Source organism: Amphiura filiformis, chromosome 3 (genome assembly GCF_039555335.1).
Source record: "Amphiura filiformis chromosome 3, Afil_fr2py, whole genome shotgun sequence".
Classification (NCBI taxonomy): Eukaryota; Metazoa; Echinodermata; class Ophiuroidea; order Amphilepidida; family Amphiuridae; genus Amphiura; species Amphiura filiformis.
Window position 1 is genome coordinate 63,109,625 of NC_092630.1, and position 18,700 is coordinate 63,128,324.

At 35.0% G+C, this 18,700-nt stretch overlaps 1 protein-coding gene across 1 annotated transcript in view; it reads right to left on the reverse strand.

Annotated features, from left to right (window-relative positions):
• Nucleotides 1–18,700, reverse strand: part of LOC140148921 (disintegrin and metalloproteinase domain-containing protein 12-like) — a 103,739-nt gene that overhangs the window by 18,564 nt on the left and 66,475 nt on the right. The window contains 14 exon segments of the mRNA XM_072171027.1: nucleotides 1,015–1,092; nucleotides 1,782–1,977; nucleotides 2,694–2,811; nucleotides 3,670–3,793; nucleotides 4,736–4,860; nucleotides 4,863–4,905; nucleotides 5,731–5,786; nucleotides 5,789–5,833; nucleotides 5,836–5,881; nucleotides 5,883–5,901; nucleotides 6,498–6,643; nucleotides 8,004–8,088; nucleotides 15,358–15,424; nucleotides 15,427–15,532. Of these exon segments, the coding sequence (XP_072027128.1) occupies nucleotides 1,015–1,092; nucleotides 1,782–1,977; nucleotides 2,694–2,811; nucleotides 3,670–3,793; nucleotides 4,736–4,860; nucleotides 4,863–4,905; nucleotides 5,731–5,786; nucleotides 5,789–5,833; nucleotides 5,836–5,881; nucleotides 5,883–5,901; nucleotides 6,498–6,643; nucleotides 8,004–8,088; nucleotides 15,358–15,424; nucleotides 15,427–15,532 (1,254 nt within the window).

Sequence of the window (18,700 nt, forward strand, 5' to 3'; positions counted from 1 at the left end):
AAAATCCAATTAGAGACTGAATTAAAATTACTGGTTTGCATTGGACGTCACCTGTTAATCGCACTCAGAAACAATTTCACTGGTTGGAATTTCTGAATGCAGCAGTAAAACAGTGTGAATTATGGTTAGTTTTGCACCTTCAAAAGTTAGGTCTTAGTAATTGGAAGGCAATTTGAAGGCACCATGTTAACAATGTATAGAAAAGTTGATTATTGCCTTTAAATATTACTGATTTTTCGCCACTTCCTGCGTTTCCTTTTCTCTGATGAAAGCACCTTCCTTTTACGCGCTACTAGCCAATCACAGGCTGTGGGGAGTTGATTGTCAGATGCAAACTAGTCATTTTTAATTCAGTCTGTGATTATAGTATGATTGTTCAATGGAATATACATGGTTACATGTGCTGAGTGATGATAGCAAATTGTCCTACACACTTCATGGATTGATAGGCTCTGGATATGGGAAAATGCAGGATTCATCTCTTCTTTTATTCATGTGTGTCTATCCTCCCCCCCAACACACACAAACAATGATCATGGATGACCTCATTCTTCCAAGTCATCCTTGATCATGACATCTTTGACCAAGTCATCCTTGTCCTTGACCAAGTCATCCTTGACCAAATCATCCTTGGCTAAATCATCCTTTGTCATTTACTAATCATTTTGTCATCCTTTGTCCAGGCACATCCTAACTACAATTCCCAGGCATATATTGACAACATCAAAAGAAAATAAATGCTATACATGTACAAGCACCACAACTTTTCTGCACTTAATTTTGTAGTAAATTGTTATTTACTTTACACAACATAAGTCTAGTACAATAAGTTCAATAAGTACAATTCCTTGAAGACATTAGTCTGAAATGATAAATAAGCCAAGTGTGACTCAAAGGAGCTATTAAATTGACTACATTCAGCTGAATGGGCAGCATTGATTTTCATCATTACATATGAAATAATAGGTTAATAAAAGGAGAAAGTTTAATATGAACAATGAATGCAATTCTTACCCCATTGCCATGGCATTTGTATGGACATGGTTTTATATGAAGCTCACTCACATTGAGACACTTGGAATCCATACAAACCTGCAAAGATACAACATCACAATTAATTAACATTGTATGTTTATTTGGTCAAAAAAAAATTAGTAACATCTGTCAGGAAGGTTTTCTGGTCATTCAGTCGCTTAAACGTGGTGCACTATGTGGATCTAAATTTCTTAACCCTAACCGTACCAAACATCAAAAAATCTCAATTCACAAAGCATCTGCAAGCGCGGGTATCCCAAATGATATGATTGTGTGATCAGGAGAACAGTCATATAGGCACAGAAAACTTGGCTGGCCAAGGTACACCCTGTGGCAAAGTGTGGCTGTGGTGCGTGTCTGGCACCAGAGTGGTCCATGCTTTAAAACCGCACCTGTGAAAAAAGGTTTTTGATTCTTCTTTCTTCCTTCCCCCTGGCCTGGGGCATTAGGGTAATAACACAATTAATTTAACTTTGCTCTGTTGTCCTACAAGCACATGAATTTAGCCAATTCAAATTAGGTGTTTGTTGGGACATGCGTAAAGATTACAAATCTGTCAAAAAATCAGGTTTTACAGAAATTCCCCAAATTCATTTTAAAAGATCATACATTATGGGTTTAATTACAGGTTTTATTGATAAATTGATTGATTGATCAAGGGGAAGGATGTGAGTCTGATAGATAAGCGAATGTAATCTGTACATCTCATATGCAAACACATATGCACCCCTCCATACACAACTTACTTGGCCATGTCCACATGGTGATCCATTGGCTACAAAGCCTGGGTCTAGTACATCTTGACCGAGATCAATGGAGGCAGAATCACATGACATTTGCTTGCCGTTGACATATACATAACCACGACTAGCACTTTTGACAGTACCAGCAATGGGATAATCACCACCTCCAGAACACATCAATTTGCCACACTTTTCATCTCTAATAAATAAATCATTGAAAGAAGGGAACAACATATTTGTGTGAATGTTTGTAAGAGTTTTCTAGCTATTGGTAAATTCACATTAACAAATTTATTTTTATGGTGCACATATTTTAAATATAAAGCATTTATGTCATTTGCATTAATGGTGACCTTAGCACATAATTATTTTTTAGTTGCATTTTATTGCATCATAAATAGCATCACACATGACACACACATGTGTCTGTCAAGATATATCCAAGATTTCTTGGTCCAGCTTCAATTAGAATTTATTGGCTTTTTGAACAATATATTTATCATACAGTTAGCATATGTATAGTCAAATCACAAGATCCAGTAATTGATCAATTTCTTTCTTGGCATGCACATAATTCTGCACTTTTAAATATATACTTTGTATAAGTAGGTATCTTGTTTATTTCACAAAAGAAAAACATTCTTTAGGCAACAAGAACTGTTCTATGGATCTGACCAACACAGATTGTGCAGTTTAAGGGTTTTTGCAAGCAAAATCAGACATAAAATATGACCAAAGTGAGTGTAAATAATTGGTAAATGTTATCAAATGTTAGTGATATTTTAGGGTCATTTCAGACATATTATACAAAAACCACCAACAACAACAACAGCAAAAGCGCCCAAATGAACGACCCTACTTGAGAGGTCTGTCTGACCAAATAACACATTCTTTTGTTCTGGTTGTCATACATACTCTATTTCACAGGGGATGTATTCATCTTCTCCAGCGTCATTTGTAAAGGAGCCACAGTTACCAAACTCACTGCCTCTGGTATTGTAATCATAACAGTCTGCTACTGCCCCCACTGCATCTGGATAGGGAAACCAAGGCATGCAGTATGACATTAGTATTACTAGAGCAGCAAAAAAGAAGTGTTTCATTTTATCTTTCCACACTCCCACACAGAAGACCTATAACCCATCAACTTTTACAAACAGACATTTTCAATCCCATTGTGTTTTTCCCCCTTTTCTGTTAATGTTTAGTTTTATGTAAGTCTTGTTGTTATCTAAAACTGTCAGCATCCTATTGTTTGCATCCAAGTTTAAATACTGCAGTTGGATCAGATTAGATATTGCATTATGAAGGATATTTCTATTTCTTGATACAGGCCAAGGTCACCTGCACACTGCATACACTTGTGTGGTCAATGTGATCAATTTCTGTAGTTTTGTGGTTATTTTGGTTACAAATTCACTATGTAAGTGCCAACTGATAAGAAGTTTCCATGAGAGCTGATAAGAATAATAACTTAAGTAGTAGGCTATACAATATCCTCTATCTGCAGAACTTTTTATATTGTACAACCAGCTGACTGGGTAACACTCTGGCAGTTTCAAAATATTAAACCTTTTTTCAGTTGGTTTTAATGAATCTACTTTTTTGATGGATTTCATTGGAATTTGCACACTATAATGTCAGTTGAAGCACCAGGGACAACACCCTTGTAAAGGATTATGGGAAGTAGTGTTCCCAAGATGGATTTTGTTGTTAGGTCAATTTGAACTTTCCTTGACATTTGGATTGTATTTTCTCCCTGGGAAGCTTTGGGCCAATTCTGATAAGTCATGTTCTGTGCCAATCGAATGCCATACAGCGTTAGTGAGAGCACTGAGATGTGAAGCACTTAAATTGTCATCTCATAAACTTCTGTCGGAGTTGTACTTACTTCTACCCCACATCTTTTTACACTGTGCAGTGTAAGTCACACACTGTCCATCAAAGCATACAGAATCCCTTGAATCCTTGTTAGCACATGGTTCACCATTTTGTATGTAGACATTGGATGGGCACTGAAAAAGTGATATGAATTGAGGTTAGTACATCATTTTATGCTATCAGTGTGACCCATTACTCACAGTAGATTAGAGCTGTGTGGGCCACTAAGGATATCCTACATATTTCTGTGATTGCCTTCAACAAGAAGCCTTGACAACACTTTGAAGTGAAAAAAAAAAAAAAAAGTTGTCCATCAGAAAATACCTTCCCTTCTAGCTCATTAATCAAAAGTTCTGAATAGTTTTGACTAAATAGTTTAAAGTGAGATGAACACAGCCATAAACTGCAACCATGGCTGGTCATTCTTAAATCTACCAATGACTAAATTCTGCTACCATATTAATAATCAAACTGGTTAAAGAACTGAAATTTAAAAATGGTTAATTTCCTTATTTTCTATAAATGTATCAAAATAAGGAAACTACCATTTTTAAGTTTCAATTCTTTGTCCACCACTTCCACATGTGAAACTGAAACATTGCTTGTATTTTCTTTCTTATAATCATTATTATAATTATTTAAAAATTATTTAAAAAAGTATCAAATTCAATTTCTGAATAAATAGTCAAGATAATGACATCAATTTAAAAGTGCAGTATTTCTAGGGATTTCTCTTAATCACTCGAAAATATAAATGAAAGGATCCCTCAAATAGCAAAGTGATTCCCTAAACTTTTAGACAATTCTCAATGTTCTCCTTTTATGCCCCCATCTGCTTATAATGCAAAGTTTTAGTGGCATTTCTCTTCCTGATCTTTTCTAATTCCTTTTCTTTTCTAATTTTCTTCCTGATCCTCAAAACTAAGAATGGCGGCCGATTAAACTTCTCTACACTGTAAAGGCCAACCGTGACTAATACAGCTTTTTCGGTGAAGTTCTGCACTCAAGTCTTCATTACAAATACACCTAACATTAAATCATACCGTGTACGTATACAATCCCTGTAGCACCCTTACCTCATTAGATCTTCCAGTACAGTATTCAGGCAAGTCACAGTTATTAACTCGATCTCTGCACAGTGTAGCAGCTGGTGTTAGTTGGCAATCCTCACAGCATTCACCCTCTGCACACGTTGCATTGACATGAAGGTACAGCTTTCTGGTTCACAGCATTCATTGTCACAAGACTGCAAAACAACCGTTGAATTTGGTGTTCATCTAATACATATGTTATGTGCTTTAGAGTGAGTAACAGGTCAGTGAAATAATTGACCTTTTGGGTAAATCCCTAAAAGTCTTTGCGATTGCCCCACTTGATGGCATATTATTGAGGTGCGCACCTTTACTGCTCATGCATCAATGCGTACATCTTCATAGCGCACATTGGACATTGTTGCATTGCCCAGTAAAGATATGTGCATCGATAATACATAATCAGGAGTCTAATCGCTAATGCTTTTTAGATTCGCAGTAATATATACATGTACCCATCTCTTGGTTGAGTAGAGACAGGGTGATTCTCAGATGATCATGTTAAATTCTTTGTGCAAACTATTCTAAATATCTGTTCAGCCTTATTACCATGGATATGGTAGCATGTCTGACGTGTTGTCAATGAAAATGATACAAAGGTCAAGGAGATAATAAAGGACATTGTGTAGTTATAATCAAATCCCAGCGGGTGCTTCCATGTTGAAGTATACAAGGACGTGCTGCCAAAATGGGCTAAAACAAATCCCTTAGTTTTTCATGGAAAATCCCTACCCTACACATGGGCCCATGTCTAGGGAAAATCATCAAGAATGGTGCAGGTGTTTGCAAAAAATGTTTCGAAAAGTCATCCCAAAAGAGCAAAAGTGGCCCTTAGAAATGGGGTAGGGTTTTGACTTTCTGGTGGCACAACCTGTCAAAAATAATTCAAGTACCCTATAGTTTGGTGCCCCATAAAAAGTTAACTGGTAAAAATAACAGAAAGGAAGTCATTTTGGAAAAATATATATTTTGTAACCAACCTCTACTGTTCCACAGTCACACTCCTCTCCAGTCTCCAGGAATCCATTACCACACACGGTCCTCCAAAGATGTCTGACGGGTAATCAAATAGACATGCTCCTAGCCTCTCTCAAGGGATGATGACAGATCAGCTATACTACATGATGAGAAGGACGGTAGGAGGAGTGGAACTGAGGGGAGAAAATGAATGGGAAAATAAATAATAAGTGTCATTATTAAGTGCATGTGATTAAGTATGCATTGATTTTGTCAGATCATATTCATGCTTTTGTCAGATCATATGCATGCTTCATAAGGTGAGACAACATTGAAAATGTTGCAATCATATCATTTAAAATATTAACCCTAACAGTACCAGGTACTACAAAATACTACTTGATATATGCGCTGTTCATGTGTGCATCCCACGCTGCGTGTGATGAAGCAACGCCCTAAGTGATATATAGGCACGGTTTAAGCTGGCCAGTGAAGCCCAAATCCTAGGCCGTTAGGGTTAAGAAGTCTATTTTTCTTTTGTTTTGACCAAAAATATGATAGAAACCTCTCTTGGGCAATGTCAATAGAGGTTTGATGTCAATTGTATAGCTCTGTGAGTAAATAGTGAAACTGAATTGGAATGATGGAAGTAACATGCTAGCTATCAAACTCATCAATTATTATGATTTTAAGTGAAAGTGGCAGGTTAGTTTCATGCCCCATAGATTTCTTTCATAAAAATTAAATAACCATTTATAGGATCATTCTCTATTATCAAAGTTGTACATACCCGCTTGATGGTTCCATAATACAGCCTATATAGGGATCTGCTGTACACTGGCATTTTCTATCATCTGTGTCATGTATAAATCCTATGTTATGCCCCATCTCATGAGACATTGTAGAAGCTACATCAGCAGCATGTTCTCCATGATCCTAAAAGAAAATACACACAAATAGTTTAAAATTATAGTTGAGTTCTGATAAGTTCAACAATTGATTTCTTGCACACCAAATATCATCACATTTTGGTTATCTTGATGTATCTTTCCCTACTGTTTGTGAAGTGGAATTACTAATAAACTTCAAGGACTAACAACAAATGTCCAAGTTGGATAAGTCATAAACCACAGTACTAGTGATGTTGCCAATGTTATGTCATGTGGAACTTATTGTTTGATTTCATGTGTAGCGCTTTATAATTTGCTGTAGTACCATCAAAGCTGATTTTTGTATTGAGTTACCTTTCCAAATTCCTAATACAAGCTTTGATCATGGCTGCACAGTTTATCATACTGCAATACTTATTAAGGCCAGAGTAATGGGAGACACATTCGTCCACGCCCGAATTTGAGATTTCTTGATATTTATCAACACTAAGATGTATTCTTTCACTTGAAACTAATAAAATACAACTTTCTAATATTTACTCGTATTTTTGCTTGATTTATTTCACTCTTTTCAACTTTTAAAAGTCACATGGCTCAAGACAGCTTAGTAAATTGGCGGGAAATAATGAGTCAGAAATGCTTGTGAATGCGAAATATTGTGATTATACATGATTAGCGTTGCATGATCTTGGCGGCATAACTCTGCTTGGCGTATGTCCAACGCAGTCAAAGGCGCATTCGGTATGTTGTTAACGCCAGCAAAATGTGGTGTAAACAAAACAAAAATTTGCAGTCAAAATGCCACAAAGTCTAGGGATGGTTTTCTGATTTTTTCAAAATATTTGTTTTAAACAAAAATATACACCATTATGTGCAATTTTTAGCTTAATAGAGTGACAAAATTGTTTTTTTCCACATGTTTTTTCAATATTTGAAAAAAAGACACAAATTTCAAAAAATAAAAAACCTTCCCTAAGTTCATGTCTCTTCTTCATGAAAAGCTAACTGAATTTTTTTTACTCCGAACGGATTTTTTTCTAAGTTGTCACAAAAATATTGGGGTAAAAAAGTGAATTTTTATGATTTTTTTCAAAAACTTGAGATTTTTAGAACAAATTTAACGTCACCATGGGATTCCTCGACTCATTTCCTTTCCAAAAATGTATAGTTTTATATACTTTTGACATACAATTCAGAAATAATGATGCTCGAAAAGGTCCATGTTCTCTCCCATTACTCTGGCCTTAAGGTACTGCACTTATCAAGTCATAGCAATTCTAAATAGTGCTGAAAATGCTACAATTTATAATCTTACAACTGCATGCCTGAAGAAGTGTAGTATAAGTGTTATAAAATCTTTGTTATTCCTGTTGAAAGTTTGTGCTATTTTACAGTCATTTTCTTACCTCATTAACACCTCCAGATCGCTGATATGAGCACATGGCTCCCAGTGATGCCATACCAACAGTAGCACCATCAAAAGACAAACCTCTGTGGATGAGATCATTAGAAATTACATAAAGTCAAGATATTTTCCAGTAAGTCAAGATATTTCTTACATGACCATAAATACTATTTGAGGAGCAGGTGATTGTTTCTCAATGTTATTTATTGTACACAACCTCCCTGGGCAAAGTTTAATCTTATTACAATAATGCTACAGGTAGATTACCTGATTTGTTATAATATTCTAGTTCATCTGACCAGATTTCATTACGCTCAAAACATTCCATCAAATTGGGCTAACAGCTCTTGAGACACAGATATTTTATTTTGCTGAATATTTGAACACGTTTTGTGGCGAGAACTCAAATTGCATTTTAGTGACATACATACAACCCACTTTCCTTGATCGTCTCTCTCACTCTCTCTCATGTACTCTCACACACAAAAGCACACCCCAATTATACACCCCAACAAACAGTCAAGTCATAATAAATAAATAAAATAACCAATAAGGAAAGAAATAAGCCATTCCTTGAATTTAAATGCTGCACAAATTGCTTGCAACACTAGCAGATAAAAATAGGATTTTGTTAAGTCTGAGCCCTGTCAATTGCAATACACCAATAGTATTGTTCATAATGCTCCCACAGAACAAATTGTTCACATCTAAATTATTTCACAGACTTTGGGTTCCTAGTCATTAATGCTACATGTACAGTTTATAGTAATGTACTTTGCACATAAAAATGTGTAGTCATGAAAATTAGGAGTTACATTTTCCCGCTTTTCAGTAATAATTTCAAATGGGATAATCTGCAATACTTGGTAATCATAAAAGTCAATTGAATTTAAGTTTTTATCTAAAATAAACATAGCTGCACCCTTCAAGTAATCTCAGATCAATCAAAATACTGGCATTTTGTTCAAGATATATAAATTTCTAAAGAAAACATAAATTGCCTTTCTTCCTATCACCAAGACATAACAAATCAAAAGCAGACAGGCATACATGCATTTGAACACACCTCCCTGTAAGTACTGTGCCTCAACCAGGAACAATTATTGGCCAATCAGGGGACAAAAGCACACAGTTCAATTTCAAGTTTAACTGGGGACTTTTTGCCCATTTTCTTTCCCCAGTTTTTCACCTAATAGGAGACTTCTACCTTACCCCCATAGAGGTCACCAGTTGTTAGAAGTCAATTTTTGACATGGTGGTTAAGCTGAAGACCCCATTTGGTGGGACAAAGGCATAAACATTCCCCCTATTGGCAAGAAAAGCAAATACACCTTAACACACTCGAGTATTATGTGTTAGCAGTGACACACTGACAACCGGAGACACACAACAATACACTGTTTAAGTTATTTCCTGCTAAAGCAGGGGCGCTTTCCACAATTTTATGTGTTTTCAGCCAATCTGGAATATCACCATACCACTGTGGTGCCACTGACTCCCCGGTTGTAATGATGAACCTTGTGGGTTAGACATGAGGAGGGTAGAGTAATTTCAGTAGCTCCTTAAAAAATAACAAACAAACAGACAAACAGAAATGAAGCCAAACACACCAAAAGGCCATGATCATCAATAATTATACCTCATATATGTAATAAAATACCAGGGCCTTACACTGAGTCATAGACAATACAAAGTAACAAAAACACGCTGAAATAGATTTACATCTTGCCGTGCTAGGGAAAAGGAAACATGATAAATGTGCCATTTTCCCATGCTATTTCTACTGACCTAAATCACTGTGTTACCATAACAATTGATGATCAAGTTGTATCTCCTTTGCTATACTGTCGCCAGTAGAGACAAGTCATGTCAAAATCATTTGCACTTGGTGATGACTACTTTATTGTTAATTGCAGGAATAAAATATAGTAATTTTTCATATTTCACTCCATAGCTACCCTCCCTTTGCATGTTTGTCTGTCCTGCATCATATAGGCAATTAAATGTGCATTAACATCACAAACAGTTTGAACTCAAGAAATGTTTTTCTTTTTCACCAAAAGCAACTTCTGCATCAAAAGAAAACAAACATCCCCTTGAACATTTTCTACTATGTCATACAAGTTGTTTATTTCCTTTAAGCTTGCATGGCACTGCCTAATTTAACAGTCTAGAGTTCATAATTTGACTCAAATTTCTCCCTAATGTGTTTCTGCAGATGAAATCAATGTAGTCAAATCAATGTTGGCTATCCCCTGGCATCACTATCAGCTAGAGTAGATAGCAAAAACACAGCTAGGAATTTAAAGAAGAACATATCATCACAGAAGGACAACCTCACTACAACCTCAACCATATTGTTTTGAAAGGTATATTCATCGAGGTGCTAAAATAATATCCATTTGTTGTAAAAGGTATGAATATTGCTCAAACCCTCATGTTTCCAATTGTGTATCATATCATTTAATTTGTAAGGTTTTTTTTATTTTTTTTAGAAGGATATGACAATAAATTCATATACAACATGTAAGATTTTGACAAATTTGAAGTATTATTTTTTATAATAATTGTGAAGCAGTTAAAAATTTTTTGGATAGGCTTCACGACAGGACTCCATAACAACTGATTTTATAAGCGGATGCGCTGTCGGACATGACATCACATTACGGTGCAGCCGGTCAGTAATGTAAAACTACAGTACTGGTGCAGCCAGTCACTGTATAAGCGCACCTGTATATAAAATCAATAGTTACATTTTTTTTAAATATTCTACTCGGAATCTATTTCATGATAAACATAATGCAGAAACGCATAATATTCAACTTTGTATGGAACCCTAAACCTGATATGTTGCCACTACTAACAAAATTAATAGTCGCTATACCCTGGCTTCTAACTAAACTAAATCATATTAGAAAAATACTAAATACTAAAGATTTGTTTGTTGCTAGTAAGTGCACTTATCACCTCCAGCCACATACCCAAGTGATAAAAGTAGAAATAATCTCCAAAAACAATACATGGAACCACTCAAGTCACTCACATTAGATATTTTAATGCATTTTTCAGGTTGATATAGCCACAATTTAATTAAAAAGTTCTGCATTTTTAATAATGAAAATTTGGGAATTCCATGGTTATAAAGGGTTATGTCATAGCTTGAAGGATCCTTATGTATGCTTTGCATGACAGGAAATATGGAGTTCAGAAAACTAATTTACTTTTTCAAATATTTCCCTGGCTTTTTTTTGAATAACTAAAGCAAGAAAAGCTTTAACTAGAGTTTGATCAATTCTGAATTAGCACAAGGGTAAATTGTTATACCGTTATATTACTTTTAATTTACAATTGATTTGTAGAATAAAATACAATGTGGGGACATTTATGGATAAACCTATAATATTCATACACTTATCTTGTGACTAAAATTGGACATTTGTTCATATATTTCATAACATACCGTATGTCATGGTAGATCATGATGTGTATTTTGTGTGTATATAGGTATCTCCCTGCTAGAGTGATGGTTGACACCTTAATACAGTTGAAAAGGCCCTTTGCAAAGGTTTTGCTGCAGGAACTGGTAAAACAAAATACTTCACATCTATTTCATGTTTCAAATTAAAGATCTCTTTCAGAAAAAAATATATTGGACTTTTGACTCATTATTATCATGTTTGTCAAAATAATTGTTTAAAGGTATGCCATGTCATGTTACGTTGCATCTATATCCGTTGTAAAAATAAAATAAAAAAATAGGCAAATGCATACTGTAATAATTCTTTGATGTGAAGTATTTGGATCTGAGAAGTTATGCTTATTGTGTTATATATTTGCAGACTTTGCAGCACAACAAATGCCAGATGGCTGGCCACACATAATGAAGCCGGAGTGTGTGGACATATTGCTTATAAATAGCATGATTTACATGAACTCTTACAGGCTTAATTCATGTGCCTTTCCTGTTATGATACAATACGGATTATGTTTTACCTTGTCACAAACATTGATCCTAATGTGCACAGGTATGAATCACTGCTGCTATTTCAGTTCCGGACATATTATAGGTGTGAATTTCAAGCAATTGCAATCAACAAATCTGTTCCTCCGTTTCACCTTTTTCATTATTATTTACTTGCAGTAGTTATGAATATATGATATTTTTGAATGAAAACACCCTACAGGAATAAGTGAACTTTATTAAACAAATAAATTTTTACAAAATTCATAGCCACACTCTGAAATGACATTAAGGTGACATTAGCTAGGGGATAACCCATTTGACAGCTTTTTAGTGGGTGAAAATAAACACGAAAGACATTGTTGAAGATTAATGTGCGCACACCTTACAGCTACAGAATTTTAAATAGATCATTAACATTTTTATTATGTACTGCAGCTCTTGAGTTCAGGTTAAAATTGCTAGAATGAAGCTTCTTCTATTTTGGTCTAATCTGAAACCTAGAAACAAGATAGCATTGGAATTTTTACATCTAAGTAGAGCATCAGCACAATTGATCTATTCTGACTGAATACATTGCTTCAAGTAACCCTATATTATTACCTTATTCAGGAGTTGTCAGTGTGTACTGTATTCAAACCATAATCAGCTTAGATCAGCTACTCAAGTATTCGCTAGAGTGCAAAATCAGTTTATTCTATATCCACAGGGACTTTTAATCTCTATTTCTTCTTTGAGTTGCAAACATTTGAGAGCTTAACTTGTATATCACAACATTATACAATCACCAAACCAACAGTCCCGCACCTTATTTCTACTTGAGCTGATTCTATATACTATCTAGACTTCATACTCCGGGGATATGGGTAAATATATTGAAATGCATGTGTCAAAGTATTACTTTTCACGATTTACAATAGTGCTGCAGATGTTGAGAAGTGTGAAAAGCTTTTATCATGTCAGTATCCAGGTCAATACTACCTTAACCAGCAATATCTTTCCTGGTTATCTCTATATGATATCTCTAGCACCCAAATGGAAATTGTATATAAAAGAATTCAAGACTGGAGAAAAGTGCATTGGCACCGGGGTAAGTGAGCGAATGATGAATGTTTGAGATGTGTCAAATATCAATCAAATAATTAATTAACATCCTTCAGTTCATTAATTTTCAAATCAAACATAAAGTTGTAATATTACATCATTGTGATAATAGATAATTAACAACTAATTAAGAGCTAATCACTATTTCAGTTAAGTTTCCATATAGTCACATACACTTGAAAACAAAACCTTAAAATGTGTCAGGAGAGTTGATTACAGATTTATAAACTAGAGCACTCTAATATTTTTTATTGCTACAACAACAGCCCCAAGGCTTTATTATATTATTTCAGATTCATTTAATATCCTCATAATTTCTACCAGTGGTTCACAGGAATGAAGGATTATGAATTGTACACGTTGTAGGAGCCTTGGTACTGTATGTCTGATATATATATATGGCACACAGTACATACTGTATATAGCATAACTAATATTGAACGAAAGATGAGATCTGTAAGGTTGCTCTATTAATAACAGATGAGCAAATACATGTAAGAATTGTAGATAATATAATATGCACACAGCAAGATGGTTCACCAGTAATTCCAATACAAGGGAGGATGGCAATCATCTACATCCTACATCAAGATGATACTGAGATACAAGACTTGTAATCTATATTGGAAACCTATTTCTGATTTACCATTCCTTTTATGTATTATTGCCAACTTTTTTGTGATCTATCATCTGATAGTATAAACTAAAGTAACCTAAAACAGACTCTTGTTCTCTGCTCTCACTACATATTTTTGACTGATATTCAATCCCAGCCAATCAGTCTGCACAGCACCATAACCATCCTTGTTTCCAATTATGTACATCCTCTCTCATTTTCAAATGCATAGCCCCCCCCCCTCACACACCCCTACATGAAATCACTGTCTATGGGGAATTATGTAACAGGACATTTCTGCAATTCTTTGAAATGAAATATGTATCAAGAACAGCGGACAGATTTGGTATCTACCAAGACTGTTTTAGTCAATTGTACATGAAGAAAACTTGGACCATCCATGCTCAAAAATGCATCCTTGTTTACAGGTGTAAATGTAATAAATGTCCACCTTTGAAGGTGATTACCCCCCCCCCCCCCAACACACACACACACCCCTCCCCATGTGTCATTGCCCTACTGCAGATGCACATGTTTGATTGGCCCCATACTATTACCTCTAGGAGTGTGGACTGAGCTATTTTGATCTACTGTTACACAGCTATCTCTCATGTGCATTTCTTTAATTGTTTACAAAAGCACCCTACACACAAATCATCAAAATATAAATCTGATATTTGTCATATATTAACTATTCTGTCACTTTCTGTTAAATGAAAAATAAACTTGCATTTGAATTTCCAGATCTTTCACAAAGGCCAATGATCTAAAACATCCCCTTAGACTATGCATTAGTTTACCCTGACGCAACATAAAATACTCAAGAGCATGAATGATTGAGTCAATGTGATGCCATCTATCTCTTTGAAGTTTCATTTGAGCTCAAAATTGACGCCAAATTCTTCCCTATGGGAGAAGATGTAGTGCTGAAGTGCTTCACAGGTCAATACTCTCGCTTATATAGCCCAGTGTGCACTCTCTTACTATGGAAAATACCTGGAAGTGTTCACGAATAGTTAAGGTTGATATGAAGACTTTCTTATCAAAGTCATGGCACATATTTAAGGAAAAAGTCTTTTATATTTGAAGACATGTCATGCTATTCAAGCTCTCTTTATTTTGGAGCATGCCATGCCAACATTGAGTGCGTAGTAAGATTCTCTCTGATTTTATCTGTTCTATTTTCACAGAGCGTGAAGTAGACATCTAAAGACTGCAAAGTTAGTATGACTGGCAGGTTATTCAGAGTTGTGCTAGTCATACTGTCAATAGCCCTAAACATTTTGAAAATGTCTACTTCTTCTTTTTATTCCCCTTGTACTTCTAGAGCAGAGTAGCAGAAAATGAAACTACAAGAATACTGCCGGGTTTAAAAGGTTAACACTCAGCTTTATTACTGAATCAAAACTTTCTGAAAACCGAGCTTTTCATTTAGAATCAAGTGAAACTTCAGTCCATATTACTAAAGCTTAATAAAGTGACATGAGCGAAATGTTCTGTCATCTTCCCATTATACTAGGCATGTTCATTGACACTCTTTCTTTATTGCGATATTGCCAGCAACATTTATCATGATAAACAATAATGGAGATAATGTGGCCAGCTTCAAAACCCTTTATTTAAACCAGTTTTTCCTTTAAAAAATGTAAAAAAGACAAACAATCCCATACTCACGTAACAAGTTGTGCATTATCATTGTACACTAAAGTTTGTTTTATCAGTTCTTCTTTGCGCCATTTTGGAACTCCTGCATGGTGGTCGTTGGATTGGTGCTAACTCTAAATGGATCACCTCCATTCCATACTTCAACTCCTACTAATGCAACACGGATATTTAATTGCTTGTAGATCTGGATTGAAAAATAAATAAATAAAACAACAGAAAAATTGTCATGTTTGAAATGCCATTATAATGCCTGAAGAATGTAGTAAGTGTCTTTTCACATGAAATGGTGCTGACATCTGTGCTACTGAATGTAATTCACCTTTATTATATTTGATTTTAAACATAAAATTAGACATTCAGCTAAAACTTAGGCAAAATGAGTGGCGCAACCCTGGTATTTTTGCTTATCACATTTACATGTAGAGTTCAGAAAAAATAGTTGAGTTAACTTAAAACTTTGCAGTGAGAGAGTAGCAAATATCACTTAGTAGAAATAAGCCTCATTGCAACTTCTAACATCAGGAGCTGCTCCTAGCCTAGCTATAAGCTGTAAAAAACTTCCTGTACAATTCCTTAGTTTTAATGCAACCAATATGTTACCTCCGCTTTACATGTAGTCTATAAACAAGACTAATATCTCCTTCAATTGAAGACACCAACATGCAAGGACTGTAACATAGACTATGCAAAAGTTGAAAAGTGTATGTTCAGGAAATTATGATAAGCATTGCAAATTTCACTACCCCTTTAATGTTCCCAGGAAGAACAAGAAATGTCACTCCTCAAGGTAAGAATGAGAATATACGGGATACCTGAATAACATCATGGTAGTGGGGAAACTGGCAGAGTTGCTTTACATAATGCATGAATTTGTTTGAGGTTTGAGTTGGGCATTTTTCATATTTGAACTATCTATCTCCTCTGCATTAACCACCAACTGTCACATCCAATATACACATAGTTAGAGAGCTGCTAAAATTCAATGGATGCATGCAAACCCACACACACTTGTATACCTACTGGTATGCCAAGCAAACAAGGACAGACATTTAATATTAAACCATGGCTGGACTAACCCTACACCTACCAATAGCTCACTTTTAAAGACATTTTTAGGTTTTTTTGTGATTTTTGAGGTACATATATCATGGTTGGTTGTGTTTTAATGAGTGTATTGGCAAAAAGTCCATGTTTGACAGTCTTACCCACTCCCCCCTACATACACATGCATCCACCCCACACCTATCACAAACCAGTGCCATACCCAAGTGGGAAAAGGGGCCCTGTGAGAGGTCTTGTCCCCCTCTTTCCCCTGATGGCCACCCTGATATGTAAGGTTATTAGGCCTTTTTGTACTTTGCTTTTTGACCATTTTTCACCAAATTTTGCCCCTCCTCCTTGAAAGTTGCCTTGCACCTCTTTGCCCTCCCTGTATGCCACTGTCACACACCACAGGGCCACTCTTCAAATGTCTTTTCTCCACACAACACAAACTGTTTTGAATCAACGTTCCAATCGCATTGATCTGAGAAATATTTTTAGACCTCCAATGAAATACAGATTACAAACAAATTACCTGATGCATCCTATGCTGTCAATCAATGTCACAGGAATTTGACGTATCATTATCTCAGATCATATTTGCTGTTTAAAAAGCAGTTCATCCAATTGACCCAAGACCTATGTACTTTACTGAATGTGTAAAATTCACTTCTTGTGCCCTCGAGCACCAAATTTCATACCTACATCACATATTTTATTTGTTATCATGGTAGGTATGTGAGATGTGCATGACTTTTGTATTGAAGATGAGGATAGTGTATCATCTAGAAGCTGCTCTCTTAGAAGTTTATATATCACTGACATTAAGAAATTGGGTCAATGACAAAATAACATATGGCGTTATATTTTGGGAAGAGTGGGAGTTTAACACATATATATTTATGTTGTGTTTACTTCTACAGCATTCTAATCAGTATTTCCTCATCAAAGATTTCACTCTAAATGTATTTGTACACATCTCTACAAATTTATATCCCATGATTTATTTTAGCCTCTTGAGCAAAGTTGTGCATTTGATAAAACCTGTTGTTAATTCTTGTTGTCAAGCAAATTTATTACAATTTAATTAAGTGTTTCCCTGTTTATATAAATGAACTGGGTGTGCTAATACTAACAGTATGCTAATATTCATCATTCTAATTGAGTTGTGACTAAATCTCTCTGTATTGCACCAAAAATGTAGCCTTATGTAAACTGATGTCACCCAATCATATATATTACAAGTATATAAATAAAGTATTACATATGTTTTAAAAGAGTCATCCATATGATGTACACTATAATCTGTATGTCACCAACCATATTGAAACAACGTAACAGCTTGAATACTAACAAATTTAATGTGAATTAGAGGAATAGAAATTCCATATCACCAAAATTCCTAGAATGAAACTCAATTTGAATAGGACAGGAAACAATTCAGTTTTTACAATTGTATTTGTAGTTCTGGAATTTTAATTAAGAATACAAATATGTTTTTATATGACTGTGCCACTTCAAAAGAAAACCGAATCCTGCATGTTCACATCATTATTTCTGTGCTGAACAAAATCATCTTATTCATTTGCGATCAAATACTAGTTGCCAAAATGGTGAGCAGTTTGTTACCACCATTGTAAAAATACACCCACTTTTTGAGCAATCATTTTATTTTTTTCTGTGTAAAATGAAGCAGCTCAACTTCTAAATTTACAGGTGTGACAATGTCATGCAAAACTCTATATTGGGATATTGATATCAACTTTATGAGGTACACACATGGAAATTTGGGACTGTACAACATGGGTAGATATCATTGTACTCTGTCTACATCAAGATATTATCATGATTATATCTACAAAATTGTGATCAACTCAATCATTATTACATTGTATTATCTAAATCACAATGACTTAATAGCCTATAAAATATTAAATTATATTACAAGATTTCCTAATGACCTACAATAAATTGAATATAAAGACATAATTCCTCTAGCATATAGAGAACTAAATCATAATACTTTAATGAATGTCCCGTTTGGTTCATAACTCACTAATAGTGGAATAATGGAAGTTGGTGATTAAGAACACCCACATACACGCCCATTCCAGTGTTTGCCTCCAAATGTGGACAAAGTTTGGTACAATGCAAACACGATGTCCGAATCCACATTAAATCAACATACCAAGTACGTTTTCCACAATTTTGTGTGTGTATGTGTGTGAGATGAAATTTTACCCAGCAACTGCAGATGGTATATCAGATATCTAATGAACGACAGAGGGATTATCTCACAAATTATGCATTA